The sequence below is a fragment of the Vespa velutina genome, chromosome 18 (genome assembly GCF_912470025.1).
Source record: "Vespa velutina chromosome 18, iVesVel2.1, whole genome shotgun sequence".
Lineage (NCBI taxonomy): Eukaryota > Metazoa > Arthropoda > Insecta > Hymenoptera > Vespidae > Vespa > Vespa velutina.
The window spans coordinates 3,732,502-3,755,426 of NC_062205.1; the positions used below are offsets into that span (position 1 = coordinate 3,732,502).

At 39.5% G+C, this 22,925-nt stretch overlaps 2 protein-coding genes across 6 annotated transcripts in view; one reads left to right on the forward strand and one right to left on the reverse strand.

Annotated features, from left to right (window-relative positions):
- The window catches only part of LOC124955349 (protein Cep78 homolog), a 66,386-nt gene that overhangs the window by 20,073 nt on the left and 23,388 nt on the right, over positions 1–22,925 (forward strand). The gene's annotated exons all lie outside the window — the stretch shown is intronic.
- The window catches only part of LOC124955350 (zeta-sarcoglycan), a 133,928-nt gene continuing 113,335 nt past the window's right edge, over positions 2,333–22,925 (reverse strand). For all 3 annotated transcript variants that reach the window (XM_047509663.1, XM_047509662.1, XM_047509664.1), the window contains 4 exons: positions 13,791–14,079; positions 4,272–4,461; positions 3,952–4,144; positions 2,333–3,857 (listed from right to left, as the gene is read on the reverse strand). In XM_047509663.1, the coding sequence (XP_047365619.1) occupies positions 3,413–3,857; positions 3,952–4,144; positions 4,272–4,461; positions 13,791–14,079 (1,117 nt within the window). In that variant the 3' untranslated portion in view covers positions 2,333–3,412. The remainder of the gene's footprint in view (positions 3,858–3,951; positions 4,145–4,271; positions 4,462–13,790; positions 14,080–22,925) is intronic.

Here is a 22,925-nt window from a genome sequence, read left to right on the forward strand (position 1 = left end):
ATGTTCATTCGTTCGTTTGAAATGTTCGTACGTACAAGAAATGATGACATTTGCTCTAATAGACAACCCGACGAACCCAGCTTTTTGTGATTTTTTCTTCATAAAGCTAGATATTGAAAATAGAATCTTGATGATCCTTCGCGAATAGGACTTTTAACTTAATAATATATGTATATCACGGGTATCGAGAAGAATCGAAGATAAGCTAATTTATTCGCCAAAGGATCGGATCGATCGACCGATTGATGAATTACCTTCTCTGCCTTTTCATTTTCGTAAAACGAAGAAAAACCTCAACGACGGCTTTCTTTACGGAGTTACGATAAACATCGACGTTGGATGGTGCTCTTAAATTTTCGCAAAAATACACAGCTCGACAATTTGCGTCGGCGGCATTAAGAACGCGGTTCGAGTATGCATTAACCTACATTTCTAGCTTACATAATTTCAATGATGGTGCGGCAATACCACGATCGATACCACTTCCTTTTTAATTTCTGCAACGGGTCCGCCTTCGGCAAATATCTATTTGCAACTTCCTCCATCTACCTCCATCCTTCCTCCCTCTTTTCTCCGATCGTACCGAGGACGATGCGTAAAGTAAAACGCTTCGATTATGCGCGTATCGCGCGACATAGTGGTAAAAGCGTAGCACACGACTATCGTCATTAACGGCAGACCACATTTAACGCGTCCCGATGTCGATGGTAGCGCCGCGCACGAATTCAATCCTTAAAACGCTTCTCGTACCTATCTTGTCCGCTATTCGATAATAATTACAGAGAGGAACAAGATTTCCAATAGCATGAGAGAAGAGCGCATACATTGGGTCTACATTGTTTCGGACAACACGTGTGCCGCGCTGCGCTGCGCTGCGCTGCATTGTGTTAAGCCGTACTGTTATGCGGAGAGAAGACTTCCGTATGCCGCGGCGACTGCCACTAATTCGTATTTAAAGCTTTATCGAACGCACGCGTATCCGTACAACAATTTCATGGTTCACAGAACGCATCCTGCAGGCAGCGCCGTGGGTAACAGTACGATTTTACCGCCATTCCCATTCAACTCCCTACAGGCTTGCGTATATATTACGAACGTATAATCGTGCTCATACTCAACGCGAACTAATTCTTCGCAACCCCCGAAGGTACCAGCCCTTTTCCAACGGTACTTGAATCTATGGGAATGTCTAGGCTAAAACCCATACGTATAAATCCTTCCTGTAATTCGTTCTGTTCAACGATACGTTCTAATTTATTCGTCGCATTCTTCAACAATTTATATTTAATATGGTAATGGAGGGATGAACGGTTGAGAACGATCGTCGAAGCAGGAACGCCGAATTAAACGCGACGGTAACGCCCTTACGAGGATTAAACGTCTACGAGCGCGTGAATCCACTTCGAGGATTAATCAAAACGATCGTACATTAAGGGAGTTTCATCTTCGTTGTATCTATCCGTCCATAGACGACTATACGATCGGTTCAACGTGCTTCTCGACTCTCTAAAGCGCAAAGCTACACAATCGAAAGATCGAGTAAAAGCTGAAGGAGTTTGATCGTTTGACCAAGCGGAAACTCAACAAGACTCTAAGTTTACTGGCTAACCCTGCGCTCGCTACGATGCCTTTTCAAGACTACTTTCTTTATTCCTTCTCCTTACCCTCCTCCTCTTACACCATTCTTATCACTAAAGTACTGATACTTGCACATTTCTTCCGCTCAAAGAATTTCACGCCAATATTTTTCCTCCCTTGACAATTTTTTTATCGGCTAATATTAACTCTCTATATCGCCGGTGGATCTCCAATCAGACTTGCTTTTAGATCACTCACTTTTAGACGACTTTCCTTTTCTCTCGTTGTCTCGCATATTGTTTTACTTGCCTTTTATTTTCCCCTTCCTTCGTATCCGATGCAATTTTAATCTCGAATTTCACGAAAATTATCCTCCCGTTGGAACGGCTTAAGCGACCAATGCACGAGATTGCATGCCTGTTATATCTATCGCTGTCTATACCAATACCGCCGCTTACTTTTCAGAAAATATCAAACTTGAGAATAATAGAAGATCATATGGGAATAATATTTTTAATTTATACCTATTAGAATAGACATCTTTCGCGTTATTTTATACGCTATTATATTTTAGCTCGACTTATTTCTCTGTATTTCGACTTTTAATGATTATTCGAAAGAATAAGCTGCTGATTCTTATGATTCTATTTACTTACGATTTCGTAGAATTGTGACGTGCTGGTTGTCCGACGGCAAACGATGATTCTGTGACGTTACTTATAGCTACGGGAAAAGTAAGAGGCTCGTCGCGACGATTAATAATAATAGTAACAATAACGACTTTATTGCCACATACATAAATAGATGGACATGGCCGACGTACAGCGTACAAGCTGGATCGCATCCTGATCCTTTTACAATAACTACATTTTTTTCTTTTCCTTCAGGTTTACCACAAAACGCGATCGAAAATAAACAATCCTGAATTATACGATTTACCACTAATTGGCATTACGAATTAGGCGTTTTATCGCGCATTGAAGAAAGATTCGTTTGTCGTCGCTAAAGGAGAGAATATCGTTTGTCGGATCGAGGTTACCTCTCGCAATGTAATCGATGTTAGACCACTTCTTCGTTCGCTCATTTGCGAAAATAAAAGACAGTGTGTCTAAGAAAAAGGAGGAGAAATAAAAAGTTGAACTAAGAAGAAAAGAAAATGTAGAAAAAAAAAAAAAAGAAATTAAATGGTTTACGGAAAGCGGATAGACGAGGAGCCGTAGACTTTTGTTATTTAATGATGCTTTTGATGTCTAAACGGTAACCGCACGTTACACGTTTTCACTGCTATACAAGATATACATCGCGGGGTAGCGCCAGCAACAATGCTACATACACATAGATGTCCGCAGAACCCTAGGAAATCCGCATCGTCGTCGTCGTCGTCGTCGTCGTCGTCGTCGTCGTCGTCGTCATCGTCGTCGTCGTCGCCGTCGTCGTCGTTGTCGTTGTCGTTGTCGTTGATCGAGTCTCCGCGCATCACCGGGCACACACGACTTGCGCGAAGTTACTCCGTGGGTCGACGCGGACGCACTCTACAAAGGGTAATATACAATGTGCGATCGAAATCCAACGAATCGAAGGAGCGATCGAACTTCCTAGCGACTCTCTCCTTTTCGCTACGTAGAAAATCTCAGGTCGAGCGAGTATCGAGGAGTAATTCAATCGCTTCTTCAACGGGTTCGATTCGTTTGATACTGTTGCAATGTTTTCCAAAAAAAGGCCTCGTCCTTTGATCCACCTGCGGTAGATCGCGGTGTGTTTTCCGTCGTCCGTACGAGGATCTTAAGTCGCACAGACGGTTCTACGAACTTTATTTGCACAATGCGTCGGCGCATTAGCAAACGGATTTGTCCGCTTGACAGATACCCTCAGGTCTGGCAAGAAAGAGCTTCCCGTTTGCGCAGGCACAGAGCTGATAAATGCTCGTCTCTCTTTGATTTTGATGAGTAGAAGATCTAGAAGAGCGTTGTTGTTGTTGCTGTTGTTGTTGTTGTTGTTGTTGCTGTTGCTGCTGTTGTTGTGGTTGCTGCTGTTGTTGCTGCTGTTGTTGCTCTTGTTCTGGTTGTTGTTGCTGTTGCTCCCTCGAGGATCGTCCTTGGACCGTTACAGCTGTCTTCAGACCTTTTAGAAAGACGGATTTGGAATCGAGCTTTATAGCACCGTGAATGCTTTGTAATTTCAAGTCGGTCAAACAAGATGCCGAAATCTCGTTCGCCCACGATTCCAATACTACCCGCTGAGGTGCGCTGATCTTTAATGATCTTGTCGCAGATTCCAACCTACGAGAAAACAGATGGAGAACATTTATCATTCTTCTTCGTCTTTTCCAATGATTTATTTTCGATGACATTCGTAATATTCTTCTATGCTTACCTGAGACCTCTGCCAGATTCTCCTCTAACTAACGGGGTCTGCACGCTGCCCTGGAAAACGGCACCCCCATCACCGGTTACCTTCAACATGTCTGCTCCTACCAGAACTTGTTCTCTATTCGCGGAGAAAAGAACACCTCCTCTTGGATCGGTTATTCGGAAACTTCTCGAAATGCAGTCGACGCGATCCTCACCTGAAACAACATCGAAACTCTTCAAAATCGAAACCCTTATACGTTCTTTTTGCTTTTAGAGCGAGCGATTAAATAAATCGCTCGTTCAGTTCTCTCAAAATTATAACGTATTGTTATTTTTTCTTACCCACGGTTAATTTCGCTAACAATCGACCATCATGCGACCTCGCCGTGGCCGTAAAATTGCTCCACGATTCGAGCACTAAATTTTTACCTCTTCGAGACCTAAGGCTCGAGGCCACGAGGGCGTCTAGAATAGCGGCCTGACCTCTTAGCTCGATCCCCCCGGGCACCACTTTTAGCGAGCCGATACCCTCCTGAAAGAAGAGGAAATGATTGTCAGGGAAAGAAACGGACTATCGAACTTTTCTTGCGACGAGAACGTCGATAAAAATGCATCTCCCTCTCTATCTCTCTATCGATATCCGCTATTTTCCTTGCGAAACGCTCGCATTGTACGCGACCGCCTTTACGAGCTTGCGTATTATGCAAAAAAAGAAATGGAAAATGGAAAAGAGAGCAAATCAAAAAATTTCAATTCGAAGGAATTGTATCTCGTGATAATGTCAAAAATGTATCTTGTATAATAAAATGGCTAGCATTTGGCATTCTTCGAGCTTTGTAAGCATGCAATAGCTATCTGCCTCTTATCGTTTCGAACCTTTCAATAATAAATCCAGTGATGAGCCACGTGCACTCTATACGCTACGGCCTCTATTGTGCCACTACTACCGTCACTGCCGCCGCCGTCGCCGCCGCCGCCGCCGCCGCCGCCGCCGACGCCGCCGCCGCCACCGCTTGAAATATTTCGTGTAATATTGGAAAATCGGCGTAGGCAGAATTTTATTTCTACGAGGTTCGTCTACCTCGTACATAAAATATATATCGAACAAGGAATAAGATTAGAAAACGGATCGCAAAAATGAAATGTATTTATAAATTGTCAAATCAAAAACCGATATGTTAATTTATTAGATTTTCCATCAGTTAACGGGAATATATAAAATTTCTTTCTTTTTATTAAAAATAAAATTTTATTGAAATGAATATGTAGGGAGCATTATGGATAAATGATAAAAATGTTCTAACGCTTTCTTAGTTATAGCTTCAAAGAATTGGTCTATACGAAAAAGTTAACTTATCTTAGAGGTTTAACTTTCACAGTCATGGAACGAACGAGGGCATTTTAAAGATTTTATATCGCCAAGGTACATATATCTTTATTCATCCCTTTTGATTGATTTCCAATGATTGGTCGTTCGATCGAGGGACAATTTATCTGTTATTGCTGTGGAAGAAAGGAAGAACGTGGTCGTTGGGTAGTCGCCAAACCTACGATAAATCTAAACTACCGACTAATTTTCCTCTCGGTATGCGCGCGTATACGACACGTTGATTCGAGTTCACCAGGTTGATGAATTTTTAATGCTCGGAAACGTGCGGGAATTCATTAAAATGAATCGTAATCGTTTCGACTTAAGCTACGACATACAAACGTCTTTTTAAAGTGTTAAACTCCAGCTACGTTATAGTCCGTCGAAATCTTGAAAGGGAATGGAATAGATCCGTATTTTTTGCGGACTACCTTTATAACGGCAGTACTCTTTCAGAATCCTGCATCGATCGGGCGAGCGTCATTGTGGTTGCAGTAGGTTTTCAAGGTACTGCCACTCGATTAGCCAAATCGTTCGGAAAACGATACGATCTTTGTGCCTCTTCTACTTAACCGTAACCGTAAACTTCGATACCATCGAGAACGATGAGAGTTCGAAGAACGAGAGATAACGTTCATCCCTGTTTCTTTTTTTCTTTTTTTTTCGATCTTCTTTTCTTTAATACCTTTCTACGAGCTGAATTTAGAATTAAAGTGGATATTTTTCTGATCTTCCTTTTTATTCTTATATTTAATACATTGAATGCCAAATCTCCAGTGACGGGCATTCAATTTCGAAGATTTAAAAAATGTAAAAATGTTTAAAATGAAGATTTTTGAAATTTATTTTGCGACATATAAAAGACTAAAAGCAGACTTTAATACGAGTAAAATGTATAATAAATGGTATGACAGCGAGTTGTTCTATAATTTTTATTAAAAAGATTTATCCAAGGAACGTAGATTAATATACCAATTTTTAATTAGATCAGTAAAATTGATCTTTCCTCGTAATATCTTTGAAATTTCTATTTCTAAAAATTAAATAAATCAATTTTGTCTATTGCTCTTTCGTTTGTGGCTATTGGTTTTTATTGACACGTTGATTGATAAATTATATGTTGAAGGAAAGAATGAACAGATGATGATAAAAAAAAAAAGAAAAAAAAAAAATTAAAGCCATTTTTATTTTATAATCATGATACGTTGGATGTAACCGAGATGAGTGCGAGTTGAATCGAACGCGAAATAATTGAACGTTAAAGTTACAATCGTACCACCCGAACGTTATAACTTAAAACTTCTTGGCTCTTTCGCATACTATTTTTTTAACGGTATGCTATTATGAAATTTTAATCCTCAGATTATAGGAAAACGAACGTTCTTTCCTATATTTTTTTTCCTCACTTGTCCACATCGTTCAAACGGTAGATTATTCATCCCAAGGAAGAGATGTTTGCAATAATAAATAAAGATCCAACGCCAATAATAAGATTAATAACGGAGACCGTTTTCTGGTTGCGTCAAAGTGTGATCGAAGGAGTAGATTGAAATTACTTAATGGTCAATGAAAATCCGTGATAATCGATTAATATACTTACTTCGTATACTTGTAGATTATATCCTTCGACGTGACCGATGATTAATGTACTCGCGTTTCTCCTTATAATCGCTTAAAGTATCGTTTTCGTAGAAGCACAAGATAGTTCCATCTTACGTAAAAATATTATCCGTTTACATTTTTTCGTCTCTCTTAGAGCGCAATTTTTACATTTTAAATATAATTTTATTCATCGTCGCGTCCATTGATCGTTTAAATTATTCGTGCTTTTACAACTCGAAGAATATTTCTCGTTCATCGTGGTGATCGATTTAAATTTATTACCCGTGCGGGTGTGCTAGATATATACATATTATAATACACGAATAGATATGTATATTTACAGGCGTCCGGTGTGGTGCAAGGGTGTCGTTCGTGGCACGGGCATTGCTCCAATTTCTCCCCTTCGATATCGCCAGAAATGCGGAAACACGATTCGACGGCGAAGCATACGTGTAGGAGGAGCTCCTCGTTTCTCCCTCTTCCTCTCTCTTCCAGGTTGGAGGACGTAATGAAATCCAAATAACATCCCCCCTCCCTCCTGTAAGCGTATATCATCGTAACGACGCCCCCGGACGTTAGTCGGCTGCTCGCCGTCCATAAATTAATACAAAGCGCGTTATTTACAAGGATTATAAGAGCATTTCGTTTTCACGCCCTCGCCCTTACTATAGACCCTTGGTACGGCTTTACTTTCGTCAACTTGTTCTTCGTTTTCCGATCGTACATCGAGATACGCCGGATACATTATCGACGAATAATCAAAAACTTTTTATTATGTGAAAAGTTACGTTTTACGTCGTATAATTATACTTTAAGTTAACAAACAAGGATGTAAGACAAAGATTATAATACTTTGAAGGGAAGCCACTTTAATCCATACCAAGGGAAACATTTTTTCCGCATAAGGGACAGAGAAAACAGTCTTATCAAGACAGAAATGGAAAATCATGCGCGGATTGTACGAGGTTGAGCGCAACGACACGTTGGATGCTCGTTTAACTGCGCGTGTTTTATACGTGTGCGGTGTGCGGTGTGCGGTGCTTACACGTGGAAACGTGAATGCAAAAGCACATCCTTGCGTACTGCTAATTACACGTATGTATGCATGCGGTACATACACCGATGCTAATGTACCTACCTACCTCACGTAATTATCCTGAGCTGGACGAAACTCGCCCAACTCTCGCCATGACTAAGATAATCTGACTCGAAACCTACTGTCATCGCCCTGCAGAGAACGACCTTCCACCTTCTTTGCCACCCTCTCCATCTACCTTTATTCGCTTCACTCTAGGGTATTCCAATTTCGTCTTGCTCCACGAGCTTTCTCTCGCATGGCTTACAGATTAGATCAGCTTTAGGAGAAATCGAAGCATACAATGCCGATCTCAAAGCCGATGACAACCTCTACAAAATTCGTGCTTCAGGCGAATATATGGAAACATTCCTTATCTCGTACAATTATATGCAGGATGGAGTAATAACTTTGATCACTTTGATTATCTCCCTTTTTTTTTAATTTTATTAATTTTTCTAATATTATAAATCAGTTCCAATCTAAACTTTTTTTTGGCAAAATAAAATGAGTTTCTAGTTCGTGAGAATTTGTTTGTAAAAAAATTGTTTATAACAAATTATTAATTAACAATTAACAATACGCTGGAAAAAGTAGAGAAAATTTTGCCCTTTAGAATGGTATCTGATTCAAGTCTCTACGACTTTTAATTCCAGAGATATTCCCATGTAAATGAAAGACGTGCCTATAAATAATTATTTCTCTAGTAGAAAAATAATTTGTTTATTAATTATGAATGTAAGTAAACTTATAAGTCAATCTCGATCTGCTTCGTTTCATTTCTTTTATTCTTTTTTTTTTTTTTTTTTTGATAAAATAAGAAATTTAGTTTATAAGAATTTGTTTATAAAAATTGTTTATAACAAATTGTTAATTAATTATTAACAATACGCTGGAAAAATAGAATAAATTTTGCTCTTTAAAATGGCGTTTGAATCAAGTCTCTATGACTTTTAATTCCAGAGATATTCCCATGTAAATGAAAGACGTGCCTATAAATAATTATTTTTCTAGTAGAAAAATAATTTGTTTATTAATTATGAATTTAAGTAAACTTATAAGTCAATCTCGATCTGCTTCGTTTCATTTCTTTTATTCTTTTTTTTTTTTTTTTTTTTGATAAAATAAGAAATTTAGTTTATAAGAATTTGTTTATAAAAATTGTTTATAACAAATTGTTAATTAATTATTAACAATACGCTGGGAAAATAGAATAAATTTTGCTCTTTAAAATGGCGTTTGAATCAAGTCTCTATGACTTTTAGTTCCAGAGATATTCCATGTAAATGAAAGACGTTTATGTTGACACACTGACCTATATAATTTCATTCATTAGCTCGGTGACACACTGACCTACATAAATTCCGAGAATTTACGCGACCGTACTACTACTACTACTACTATTACTACGAACAGCTGTAGCATACGAATAATGAATGAAATCTTTCGAAGGCGATATCTTTGGAACGGAAAGTCGTAGAGACTTGATTCAAAGACCGTTTTCAAATATAATTTATTCTTTATTTATTTAAATATTACAATAATATTGTTATAATAAAATCGATTTTGTTAATAATTTTTAAAATCAATTTTTTTTCGTTTCTTTCGTTATAAGAAGATAATTATAATGTAATCATAAAAATTTTTATTATAATTACATAAATTTCATTTTGTTTATTTAAAATAATAAATAGAAGATCTATTAGCAGTCGCTAACGTACGTAACCGAACGACCGAAAATTTGAAAGATTTTCCTTTCGTAATTTATTATACGTAAGCGCAGAATAATAATACATAAAATAAACTAAGAAATCATTACTATCTTACTACTACTATTTACTTACTACTACTATTACAACGTTTTAATCGTATCTCTCTACATCGTTCCTTAGCGGTATTTAAATTAAAATATCTCTTAAACTAATAATTTTTCGACAAAAATGGATTAATATCTTTCTATAGAGAATGGTCCAGCTGCTTCGACCAATGTTATTAAAAAAAAAAAAAAAAAAAGAAACTTCGTTTCCTTCACGCATCTTTCTATAACAAAATTATTATTGCCATATTATGGCCTACTCTCGCGAAATTACAATTTTTGTGAACGAAGTTTCTTCTCCGTGTCTTTAAAAAGAACGGAGATATTTAAAATGATCAAAGTTATTGTCCCACTCTTCTCTTTTATTTCAGCTCTCTCTTTTTTTCGTTCGATTGATTTAATTGCTACGTACGCGTAATAGGAATTATCGATCATACTTGCTATTCAGAAATACCCTTTCCTTGGAGCAAGTCCGGATGCTATAAGAAAAAAAGGGTACGACTTGCAACGAACTCGTTCGTCATGAAGAGATCTCTCTCTCTCTCTCTCTCTCTCTCTCTCTCTCTCTCTCTCTCTGTCTCTCTCTCTCTCTCTTAAAAAATAACGAGCTGCCTGGTGACGGCAATGACGTCACTAGCGGCTACTGTTTTTCTTGCCTTATTTATAACATATACTATCTCTATATAGAAAAAGATATATATTTGTGCTAATGGTAACAATTATATAAAGACGACTCCGAGAGGCAGCGTGCCCGAAGGGCATCATTAATGCCTCCGAGTCCGATTTTCTCTTATAACGTTGCCTCGTTCCTTCTTCATCCTACCATCTTCCTTCTTCTTCGTCCTCTCAACCCACCCAACTTTATCTTCGTATTGCCACTCTCATTCGTTCTAGCACAATAATTTATCGTACGTTTCGTTCTCTAATTACTTTTTGCCTTCGTTGCTCAAAACGATGAAACTCCCGAGGATGGCGAGTGAGGACGGGAAGAGCTTTTTTCTTTTTCTCTCGAGTGCGTGTTTTCACGTCGCGCGTTTAATTACAGCTGAAAGTGAAAAGACTCAAGGCGAGAGTAACACAGCTTTATACGTCAATATGAAGATATAGAATTATATTGCAAAGCGAATATTTGTTTTCAGTAGAAATTTTGATCCGATTGATTACTTTCATTAAAGTCTCTCAGTATTAAACCGTTATAGTAAATCTTTGCGATCGTGCTAGATGAAAATGTGGTTTAGGAGTAACAGCCGAAGGTCTACGTCCAATCCTGCTAGATATAATCTCGCTGGAAACAATAAACTCGACTTTCTCCGTGTCTCGGAAAGCGAACGAGCGTGCGACCGAGCGAACTAAAGAGAGAGAGAGAGAGAGAGAGAGAGAGAACTAGGAAGGGCCTATATGCACTAAGCTACCACCATGATACTGCTTACTATACGACTCAAAATTCATGGAGCCCTACGTACTATATTACACTCGCACTTGGTGGCTAGGTGTTATAATGGATATCCTTTAATACCGACCTGCCGTACATTTGTACGCGAGGGAAGGAGAAAGAGAGTATGAGAATTTGCGTTTGTATGTACAAACAAAAGTGCGTGTATGCGTGGCTTGAACACAAAACACATAGACAAGCTAAACGCAATGAATTTCTTGCTCCTTCCGTAATGAGAATAAACATGATTTAGTTATTATAGTTGTTCCAACTATAACGACTTGCTTTTGCAAGCCAGGAGCAACGGATTGATTATTATCCGAGATTCATTTGAGCATTCGATGATATAGTTATATGAAACGCCGAGCATTCTGGTCTTTAATAACGAATACCCTTCTACTATGTTTTAATTAATGCCATCATAGGACGATCCTTTAATCGGGAAAATGATTTAATTTCGTCGAGATATTGCTCGAAGCGAGTTGAAGTAACGGCGGCGGTTGAAAAGAGAGAGAAAGAAGCTCGAAGATAGAATGGTATAGAATAGTAAAGGGTGAGAGGTCGACGGGAAAAAAGGGAGGACGAGACACTCATCAAATATGAATAGATGGAAAAGAATGGTGGATGAAGGAGAAGAGAAAAGCACGAAGGACATAAAATATTTGCTGGCTCGCGGAATGCATTCCAGTCTTCTCTTCTTCTTTCTCTTCTTATTCTTTTCACGCAACCGAGAAAGATGCCTTGCGTAAAAGCGACGGACTATTCGACTATACTAGACTCTCGTTGCACGTGTCGTCGCTCGACAAAAAAAATGTCAAAATTCTATTCGCATCGTTTTTACCGTCGATTTCTATGAATTCTCGCGAACAATGGCATCGCGAGTATATCCATCAAAAGAACTTTATTATTATTGTACTATTACGTTGAATATTATTTCGTTCTATTATTTTGATTTTTTCCTTTGTATATTTCAATAGTTCTTACGAGAACGTTCATTTACGAATAAAATGTTTATAATATGAGTTTGTAAATAAAAGATGAACGACCGGGAATGTATATCTAATAGAAGTCAAACGTGAGAATTACTTTGCTGTGTATAAAAGAGAGATAGAGAGGGAGAGAGAGAGAGAGAGAGAGAGAGAGAGAGGGAAATCGACGTGATTCGACGTGTCTCGACGTGTCTTGATGAGAAGCGACTTGGAGCTGGCTCGCGCGAGGTGCTTTCGAGAGGAAGTTGAAAGGGATAACTAGAGGAAGAAGAGCGGAAAAAAGAAGCAGAAGGGCTTACATTTCCCACGGGGCATTCTTGGCTGCTCCCAGACTCCTTCTTACTTACGGATTGATACTCAATTTCCAGCGAATTTAGCTACCATCGAGGGATCATTGCGCCAAATCGCGAGGCTCTTTTCGATTTCGAATAAATTCGATAATGGAGGTAGTTGAAGAACCGGTTGTGCTGGCAAGACTAGAGAGATTTTCTTGGTGAAAAGTTTGGTGTTTGTTAAAAATAATCTTCGAAAAAAATTATGTGAATGTTCATCGTGAAAGGGCGTAGAAGAAGGCAGTGAATAGACTGACCATAGTGCCGAGATAAATCGATCAGTGACACATCGAACGGAAAGAGAAGTAAAAGGAGTGTTTTCCTTAGGAAATTATGCTCGTACGGACCACCAGTAACTGGTTCTCTGTAGTAATTTAAACGCGTTTGCTTTTGCGCCTCCCTCGGGAATTACGAGTCTCGGCTGAGAAGGGTCGGTTAATTATGATTGCTCGAATTAAAGCCCACGAAGAGAAGAAGTGTAAGCGACGATTTTCTCCGCGTACCGATATAACGTTTCCGGCAATTAGAAGAAATTATATTAACCGCCAGTAGTGGACCTTTTAACCTCTCTTTCGCCACACCTTTCCTTTTGTCTTCTCCCTTTCCTCTTCGTGCGCCAATGGAAACGAATGATTATCGGTTGGTTTGTTATACGTATGACAGATCTCTTTCCGACGATTTTTTCGAAAAAAGAAAAAAATCATTGGTGTCCCTACGAAACAAACGTTGAAATTTTTGGTTGAAATGTAAATTGGAACGAGATGTAGTTGAACCTCGAGAAATCTCCATTTATAGGACGGATTCCGGGACAACGTTGATAACAATACTCGAAATTCGTAGGAAAAAAGAGCACGTAGAATCGAACGTACGTGCGACATTCGAGTGGTAGAAACACAATGGATCCTCGTTCGCACCAATCGCGAGTGAGGATGTGCAACGGCTGTGACATACCTCCAAACTTAGGATTCATTATCGAACAAAGCCATCATACACGTTTGCTTGATCTTCTCGAGCGATCGCGAAGCCTTTTATGAATCGTATACATTAGTATTTTTTATTTGCTCGCTACACTAGTTCTCTATTAATTTTTGCGTCTTCCTTTCAAATTGTTCTATCGCATCTCACAAGTGTCATAACATAAATCAACAAATACGTAATTGCGACTATATTTTTTGAATTAGATTCGGGAAAAATCCCATATCGTTTTTCGAGCATCCACAAGGATACTCAAAGAATCGATACTTACGGAAGTGAATCCCATGACTTTAAGAAGCCATACAGTGAGAGCGAGATTGAGGATGACGATGACCATGAGTGTGAGGACCAGAGAATACAAACACCTTTTCCTCCAACCGTAGATGCCTAACCTGAATCCACCTTTGCAGGTTGCAGCAGAAGACGTTCTATCTTCGAGAACGGCGCTGCTTGTTTTTAAGGATTGCGTTGTACCGAGCGTCTGTCTCGTTCCGCTTCGTCGTTGAACACCCTCCGAACTTCCTGCCTCCTCCGACCAACCACTTTGATTACGGGACATTCTGGAAAATCGATGATTAGAATAGTTCCGTTAGTACTCACTATAAACTGATATCGAAGTGAATTCAAATAGGGATAAAATATATCCAAATTAAATGACAATATTGTTGAAAATGGATAACAAGAGTTTTAAATTGACACGACTTGGAAATATTTAATAATCTTTACTATGATATTTTTAAATAGACTAGTCGGCAATAGAAATCTAACATCGTTGCGAACCACTTAAAGTTTCATGTAGATTGATAAAGCCCGTGCAGTAAGTGAGGAAGGGAGATAGAGTTAGATGTAGAGAGAGAGAGAGAGAGAGAGAGAGAGAGAGAGAGAAAGCGGAGAATAGCTTATGTTAGATAGAAAATCGAAGCATAGAAGACCCGCAGGGTTATGTAAAATACAAGATAGTATCTTCCCTATTGGATCTGTCCTCATGCGTATATGTATGTGTTCGTGTCTCAAACGAAAACAGTGGTAACCCACGAATGAATAAATTATGATAATAATTAGTAACGGACTAAAGAGCGATTGTGCATGTTAATGGAAAATCGCTTTTCTCACACTTCTAACGGCCTGGCGATTAGCAGGGGTAGCAAGCGTATCGTTCAATCTACCATTAACACGATTCGACGCGTTAGATTTGATGGAGCCCTCCCCCCTTGTCGATAATAAAATCGATCGAATTTCATCCTGATTGACTCGCTTAGGATCTAATCATTCGAAAAGAATCTCTTCTGGGAAAAATAAAAGCAATAGAATAAAAGTTAAGACTCGTTTGTATTCTTCGAGCAATGGAAAGAGAAAGATTAGAAGTACGGAGAAGCGTGAGAACGTGGTAGGTGGAGGAGAACTTATGCAAATCTGTCCGCAAAATGCCTGACATTACTTTCCTTCCTAATCCCTCGGTTGGAGTTTCTCGAACGAACAAGCCACCTTCGCTCGCTATTACTTCTTTTTTTTTTCTTCCCACCACCACTCCCCCCCCCTCTCCCCGCCCTGTCATCGCCTCTATTCATCTACCTCCTTTTCTCACCCTCATGCTCTCACTCTTCTTCTCTTAGCTCGTTTGTATCTTCGAAAGGAATCGAGCATGGAAGAAGCCTGCCGTAGGAGAAAAAAAAAGAGAAAGAGTAAAAGAGAGAGAGAGAGAGAGAGAGAGAGAGAAAGCTGAAATATTCAGTCCCAAGTTTCGCGATAATTATGCCTCTCGTGGCAGTAAAGAGCTCGGTCTGCTTGAAATTAAAAGCTCCGAAGATAAACTCTCCCGAGAAAAGGATTCTCTGCCGTTGGTGCTGCCGATGCCGTTGTCGGTACTAACGCTTCTGGCGTACGAATTTTTCTTACGGCTGGTCTAGACGAAAACGTGAAAACGAGCACGGCGTTTGCTTCACTTTTTTTTTCCTTTTCCCTTTCGAGCAAATCGTGCCGCTGATTAAGAACTCGAAAAGACTAAAAGGAGGAAGGTTAAAAAGAAACGAAAAATGCCAAGGAGCTTGATGTTTCATTATTCACCGTTAGCATTAAACGTTCGAAACGTTTTCTCTATTTGCATTTTTCCACCACTTCTCTTTCATCATCCCCTCCTCCCTCATTTCCTCCTGAGGGATGTCTTCGCGTCCTCGAAAAGAGATTTCTTTCGCGTCTGCTCACGGAAAAAGGCCTCCGGGGAAATTGGAAAAAGCTTTTCCGAAAATTTCCTTTACGATATCATAAATTTGGATTAAAACGTAATCAGCATATTTACGCCTTTATGGTGTGAACCAACGGTAGAAGGAGAGTATGAATTTATTTCACACCCTTGCATGTACCTTTTTCACGAAATATGAAAACGAACCTGGCGCTTCTTCGTGCGCGTGCATAGATATCAGCGTGCAGATATATAATCGATCTAGAGAAAATGATCATTAGTGTCATCGAACGTCTATCATTTAATTTTTTTTTTTAATAAATCCAATTTTTACTCATTACGTCTAATTAATTAACAATTGTAATCCTTGTACAGGAACGTATGTTTTCCATGTACGTTTCCGTAAGTTCAAATGAATAATGTACCTAGTACGAGTTGAAACGAGTAAGTACCAAGCAACGAAGAGGTAGAATGAAAAAGTTACGTGTTGGTTTAACCGCGCACGAAATCATCATTGTATACTTAAAACCCTGTTTAAATCCCTTAAGAGCGTCCGACGTGGTACGTGGAAACTCGACTCTTTCACCCTCTTCCACCCCTCCCCCCCCCCCCCACGCCGCCGCCTCTTCTCCATCTCTCTTTCTCACTCTCGCAGCTTTTATTCCCTTCCCTTCTTTATCTATCTCTTTCTCTTAGCTTCGTTTGGATACACGCACGTTTTCACGTCCAAGAATAAGTTAACTTCATCTTTCATTGAATGCGTTGTAATTCCTCCTTAACACCGTTGTTACGTTGATCGTATATTCGATAAATTTCGTAATATTTAAGGGAGTTAATTACAATATTATATTTGCCGTTATTCGTAAAGCTCAGTATTCTCAGGAATTATAGGCGTGCATGGGAGCGTCGATATTCGCGCGGTCGTCTGCTTGGCGCCTCGATAAACGATCGTGAGCACGCAAAGATATAACTTCGTACCGTCGATTGGTACGATTCATTGGCGAAAGAGACGCACGGGAAAGTTGCGGGCACGAAAAGGAGTCCGGAAGATAACGATTCGCAGTCACGACAACGTTAAGAGGAAAGAAGAGAATGAAACAACGTTAAGAAGAAAGAAGAAAGAAATTCAGACGAGAAGCAAAGCCATTTGTAAAACGTTCATATAATTTACGCGGCCAAGTACGAAGGTACTTTAATAAAATTATACGCTACGTACTTTACTTCAAAATGAATTTCCAAGCAAAGTGGACCATTTTTCTCTTGGCTAATCCAATTGTTGTTCTGATTTTCAGACACGACAGGCATATCCTGAAATACTTGAGATACATAAAATTTTTTCTAGTTTCTTACGTTTAATATCAAAATTTAAATGTCTAATCCAACGTTTAAACGGTTAATTTTATTAATTAAAATTTTATAGAAATAATTAAATTAATTTATTTCGCTATGACGCGAAAGTACGTCGAAGGACGTGCGTTTACGAAGATAGGAAAATCTAACGTTCTACAAGCCCAAGTTTCCTGCCATTAGTAAGCCAGTATCTATTGCTTACGCTTATGTAATACTGTATTCCGAGCTCATACCGACTGCCATCGAATTCCACGTTGCACGCATTTGATTCGAATTTCAAGCGAATATAGCTCGGTCTTATAACCAACAGCTAGTATTATCGCTACTATTGTTCGTTATTATTCTATATTCACTGTTGCTGGAAAATCGTGTCTATAAAGCGAATATGCCTGACTGTTTTCAAGCGTAGTCAACCATTATACTTTTCGATTAAAGTCTCTGGAACTTAAATAAAATATTTAAACAAAAGTATGCGATCAATCTTACGGCCACGTACAATATTAAAAAAGATAATAAAGTGATATTGCGCGAAGGAAAAATATCACATGGGAATATCACGTGGAATGCGACGAAATTACGAAAATCTTTCATCCTTTTATAAAAGCCTACTCGACTACAGGGAATGTAAATCTGTCGTTAAATTCTTTCCATGCTGACCGGTACAATAGATCCAACCACGGGCTCGTTCGATCACGATGAAAGGATCGCGGTGGACCGTAGTGGATCGTAGTGAACGAATCCTTCGTTCCTCTTCGATCGACAAAGAGTTTAAGAGCGACGAGTATCCCGATAAAATGATACAACGAATAGGAGAAACGTTTTCAAGATACTTGGATATTTTTAACTCAACCGCTATTTCTCTGGTTTCTATCGGTTCGCGAGAGAACTTTTATTTGGCGAAAGTTGTTCGAGCGAAAACTACAAATCGAGCAGGCACCTAACGGAACTTTCTCGATTGCATCATTAAAAGGAAAGAAGCAACGGACGCGTATTCTATTTTTCTTCGACAAATACACATCCATCGAAAACTAGAAAGACAAGAGAAGAGGAAAGAGAAAGATGTATATCATCTGATCTTTGCATCAACAAGGCTTCCTACTTGCAATACGCTCCGGGCATACGCTACACATTCGTTTCCTCTGAAACAACGCCGGGAGAAACTTTTGCCTTGCCTACTGACCTAATAAAAAGAACAACAGAGGAAATGGAGACTACGCAACGCTTCCAGGCGGAAACTTCTCGAGGAATGGGCTTGGAGAGGTTCTTGAGAAATGGGCGAGAGAGAGAGAGAGAGAGAGAGAAAGGGGGGGGGGAGAAAGAGGGAAAGAGAGAGGAAGAAGGAAAGAGATAGCGAGTGTTTCAAGGACACGGACGAGTTAATTTTCCGGCATCCACGTCGAGCCTCCATTGGAAAGCCAAGGGTTTATCAGGTGGTCCTTCGAAAGCCACAATTCTGCGGTCTCTTGCGATCCTTCTCTAAAAGGAGTGAGTTAGACTTTAGGCTACGTTGACCAATTCATTTCGTCAGTGGACAGATAGTATTTGTGCAGTTTGAAAAGGGACACGTTGCTTTATACATTGGCGAGGATCGCTCTGCCACAAGTCAAACATAATTTAACTCGAATCGCCGCTAATAGACTCGTTTTTCGTACGACCTTTCTCTCTCTTTCTCTCTCTCTCTCTATTTCTCATTCTGTCTCTTTCTCTTTCTTCTTGAAGCCTTTCACACAAAGAATAGGGCAGAGCGGAAATTGCTCGGTAATTTTCATGAAAAATGCCAGAGGTTTACAATACGACCGTTCGAAGGCCATCCTCGTTCTCGTTTGTAAGGGACGTGTGCTACGGAAATTACATCCTCGTTTCCAATTTTCCTCCGGCTACGACGACCTTCATTGCGATATAACGACCGTAGCAAAGTCGTGTTTAAAGGCGCACAAGTATTACTAAGAATTACTAGTACCGATACAGCGAGTATTTTCATTTCTTCTCCTCTGTCTTCCCATCTCCTAACCTCTCTCTCTCTCTCTCTCTCTCTCTCTCTCTCTCTCTCTGTTGCATTTTAGAGACGGGTGAGAACAATTTTACTATGCTTGTCGCGATTGCCGCGAACGACAACGTTTCTTTCGAGTTGTATTAAAATAAAAAAAGAGAGAGAGAGAGAGAGAGAGAGAGAGAGAAAAGGTATCATCGCAGAAGCAAATATCGACGAAATTACTCGTGTGATGGTTATCGAGTTTACGAGCAGAGAATGGGAAGAACATTTTGTCGATTGCACTCGCTCGCGGAATAGGAGGATGCTCAAAGAAGAAGAAAAATCGAGGGGCAAGAGCGAGAAGGTAAAATGACTCAGGAGCAAGATGTTAAGGGGCTCGATATTTCCCGAGGGAATGGGCAAACCCTTAAGGGTGGTCAGTTATTGGTCATACGATTCAATCGGAAGAGGAAACGTGGCAAGTCCACCATCTTTTCGTCGTATATAAAAGAATCTAGAAATCTATTCTTCTTCCCTCAAGATAATAAATCAAGTTATAAACACAATCGAATAAAAAGTAATGGAGATAAGAGTGAGCTTAGTTAACGCTGACTTAGTTATTGGAAATAGAAACAAAAGACGATCGATCGATACTACTTTAGAAATCGTTCAATTATGAGTTCCCAAACTTTCATCCTCTTTCGAGCGTCTAGCATGAGTTAAAACTTGTCTTAATTTATGCGGGTTACCCCTCTAGCAAGCCCTCTTCTCATTAGGAACACTAATCCGTGCTAAAAATAAATATACCAGCCATTCTCTCGAGTTGGTTCGCTCTTTACAAGCACCCGCTCGGTACGATAATAAATTTCACGCAAGAGTCGGTGAGCGTAAGTAATCAAACGGTAGACGACAAGTGGGCACTATGTTCTACCGCATCAACGTTTCTCTCTCTCTCTCTACTCTTGTGAAAACTCGTGTCGTCGTTGCAGCTTCGTGTGACTTCCTGCCGAATTACTCTCCCTCTGTGTAAACACTCGGTAACCGCGGAAAAAAAAGCACTATTAAAGAAGAGAAAATCTCTTGCCCTGGTCGTACTCCCTCGGGAATTTTCACCAGCTTCAAAGATGGAGGCTCAAATGATGAAAAAGGGTAGGGAGATTCTATTTGAAAGGACAACGATTGGTTGGTCGCGAAACAACGCGATAATAATGACAGTAAATTGGTTCACTTCCGACATTTCCAAAGAGATATCAACGGGAGAGAACAGTTATGCTCGTACATTTATGCATAAACTATAAATGTTTATTAGCTGACCGCATCGGGAATCATTAAAAATCATAATTTACGTTGCTTTATTGGAATAATAACAACGGGAATATATCGCTGAATCCAGACTGAAATTATTATAATGTTTGGCTATGATATTTATAAAAATATCCCTGGGAAAACAGATTATTTTCATTTTTAGAAATCTATTACCGATTAATCATCCTATCGTCCTTTATAATCTTTGCAGGAGTGACTCGTTAAAACTCATTGATAAGTAAAGTATTGATTCTCTCTCTCTCTCTCTCTCTCTCTCTCTCTCTCTCGGTGTAAAATATAGCATGATCTATAATATCGCATCATCGTTGTTCATTCTACGTAATCCAACCTTAGCCTTCAGTTCTTAGGCTGAAAATGGGAGAGACAACGAGAACAGGAGGAAGGAGGCTGAGTAAACCGTCGTAGAATCGACGTACCGAGCTCCTGTCTCTTGGGTCCATTGCACTCTCACTTTGGCTGCTTACCAGAATCACTTCGAGAAAGTTCTTGCATTTTCGAGTCGCTTCGCTTCAACCATTCTAGCTATAACAAGTGCATTTTTATTTTTTTCCTTTCTTTTTCTTTTTCTTATACCGAGAAACTGGAGGAGCAAAATTTAAAAGCCAACGGTACGTCGTTGAACTCGAGCGATTTTAGTTACCGTTACTTTTGCTGATAGAAATGGACGCGAATCTACCAGTCTCTTCTAAGAATAAAAAAAGAAAAAAAAAAGAAAAAAAAATAGAAAAAGGATAACTTGTTAGAATGCACGCAAAGATTTTTTAATCTCTCAAGAATAACTCGCACAATTGCAGATTACTTTGCACGTCATTCTACTACATAGGTTAAAACGTTATTGTAAATTAATAGAAGAATAAAAAAGTCAACATGTTCAGACTTGATCGTGCATTTCCGCAAACCAAAAGGTTCAAGAGATCCTTCTCCATCGTTGCTATTGAATTTATTTTGCGATATCCAATGGATCTAAAAATACGATCGTGAGAAATGAAAAAGTCGAGAAGAGACGAGATATCGAAGACACAGAATGAATAACGCCCCGATAAGAAAAAGAAGAAGAAAAAAAAAAAATGGAAGAAAAAAATTACAATAACGTTAGAAGAGAATTCTTGAGCCATGAGAATGAAAGAAATGCTGTGATCCTGGTGGGTCAAGAAAGACTCGGAATAAAATGTAGCACTTCGGAGAATTTGTCAGGAAAAAGAGAGAAAACAAGGGGTACAAAGAAGTGGAATGAAGAGTCAGAGGTAAAAAGGACTCGGAATAGCAGAAAGTAGAAGCGACGGAGAGGAAAAAGAGGCAATGCTTCGTGCGGCACGTTTCTAGGAGTCAGAGGAAATCGGTTTAGCGACCGGAAGGTGCTTTGATCGCGTTACCGGCCCTATCTCGCGGATTACGAACGATCTTCGACTTTCTTTCTCTTAACGTTAGTCTGTTAGTCTTCATCTCTTCGAACCCAGCTCTCCCCGTCTTCTTTACTTTTTTACCCTCGCTTAGTTCACCCTCTACCTAAAACTCTATGTCACTTTCTCATTCCAGTCATTGCATCTTCTTCGTACTTTCATTGAACCAAATCCGTAGATATTTCAATCGAATTTCATTGTAATCGCATTGTCGCACTTAGATTGAGGCTTGATATTTCTCTGACGATAAACGACATGCGAGTCACCGTGAATCGGCAAACGCGACCGACATTAGACGAAGTGAGGAAGGAAAGTCCGTGGGGCGGCTAATTCGTTGCGGTTAAATAGAAAGAGAAAGGAGAAAGGAAGGGAGGGGGGGAGAGAGAGAGAGACAGAAAGAGTGGGAAGGTTGCTGTTGACTTTTCGCTTTGGCATCGTTGACATTTCCCAACGGGCAGGCAAAGAAGACGACGACAAGGAAGGTGATGCTGCCAGCTTCGATCTCTTCGCCCTCGAGCTTTATAACCGTAGCTATAGCTCTCACTCCACCTCGCTCTTAACCGCTTTACGTGTATCCATGGCTTCTATAAAGGCACACCGAACGGCTCTTCGAAGCGAAGAAGAAGCTGGAGCATCGTCGAAGGTACGCGTAAGTAATATCCTGGCCAGAAGCGTTCGGGCAATTCCCCTTCGAGGTTGAAAGAACGACTGGTAAAAGAAGGAGGAAAAGAGAAGAGGATATATATATATATATATATATATATATATATATATTCGCGCGCGCGCAAGCGTATCTCGGATAATGGATTTATCGAATTTCGATTAATTTCGCTTTAAATTTTCGCTTCTCTCTCTCTCTCTCTCTCTCTCTCTCTTTCTGTCTCTCTCTTTTTCTCTCTTTCTCTGTCTACTTCTATTTTACGAACGAGCTCACGAAGAAAACGACAAGGTTACATTATATTACATACGTCTACGTGCATCCAGATATATAACATTTTACGTTATCCGAATATATCTCCTAATGGATACAGTACGCCCATTGGATATGTATATCCGCGTACACATTTCCTCGATCGAGGTAACACGCTCACGTACGAACGGACACGCGTATGGACGCGAAACTACGTGCTGGTAATATGTAAACTTTAGCGTAGACCTCCGTATATTGACAACGTAATG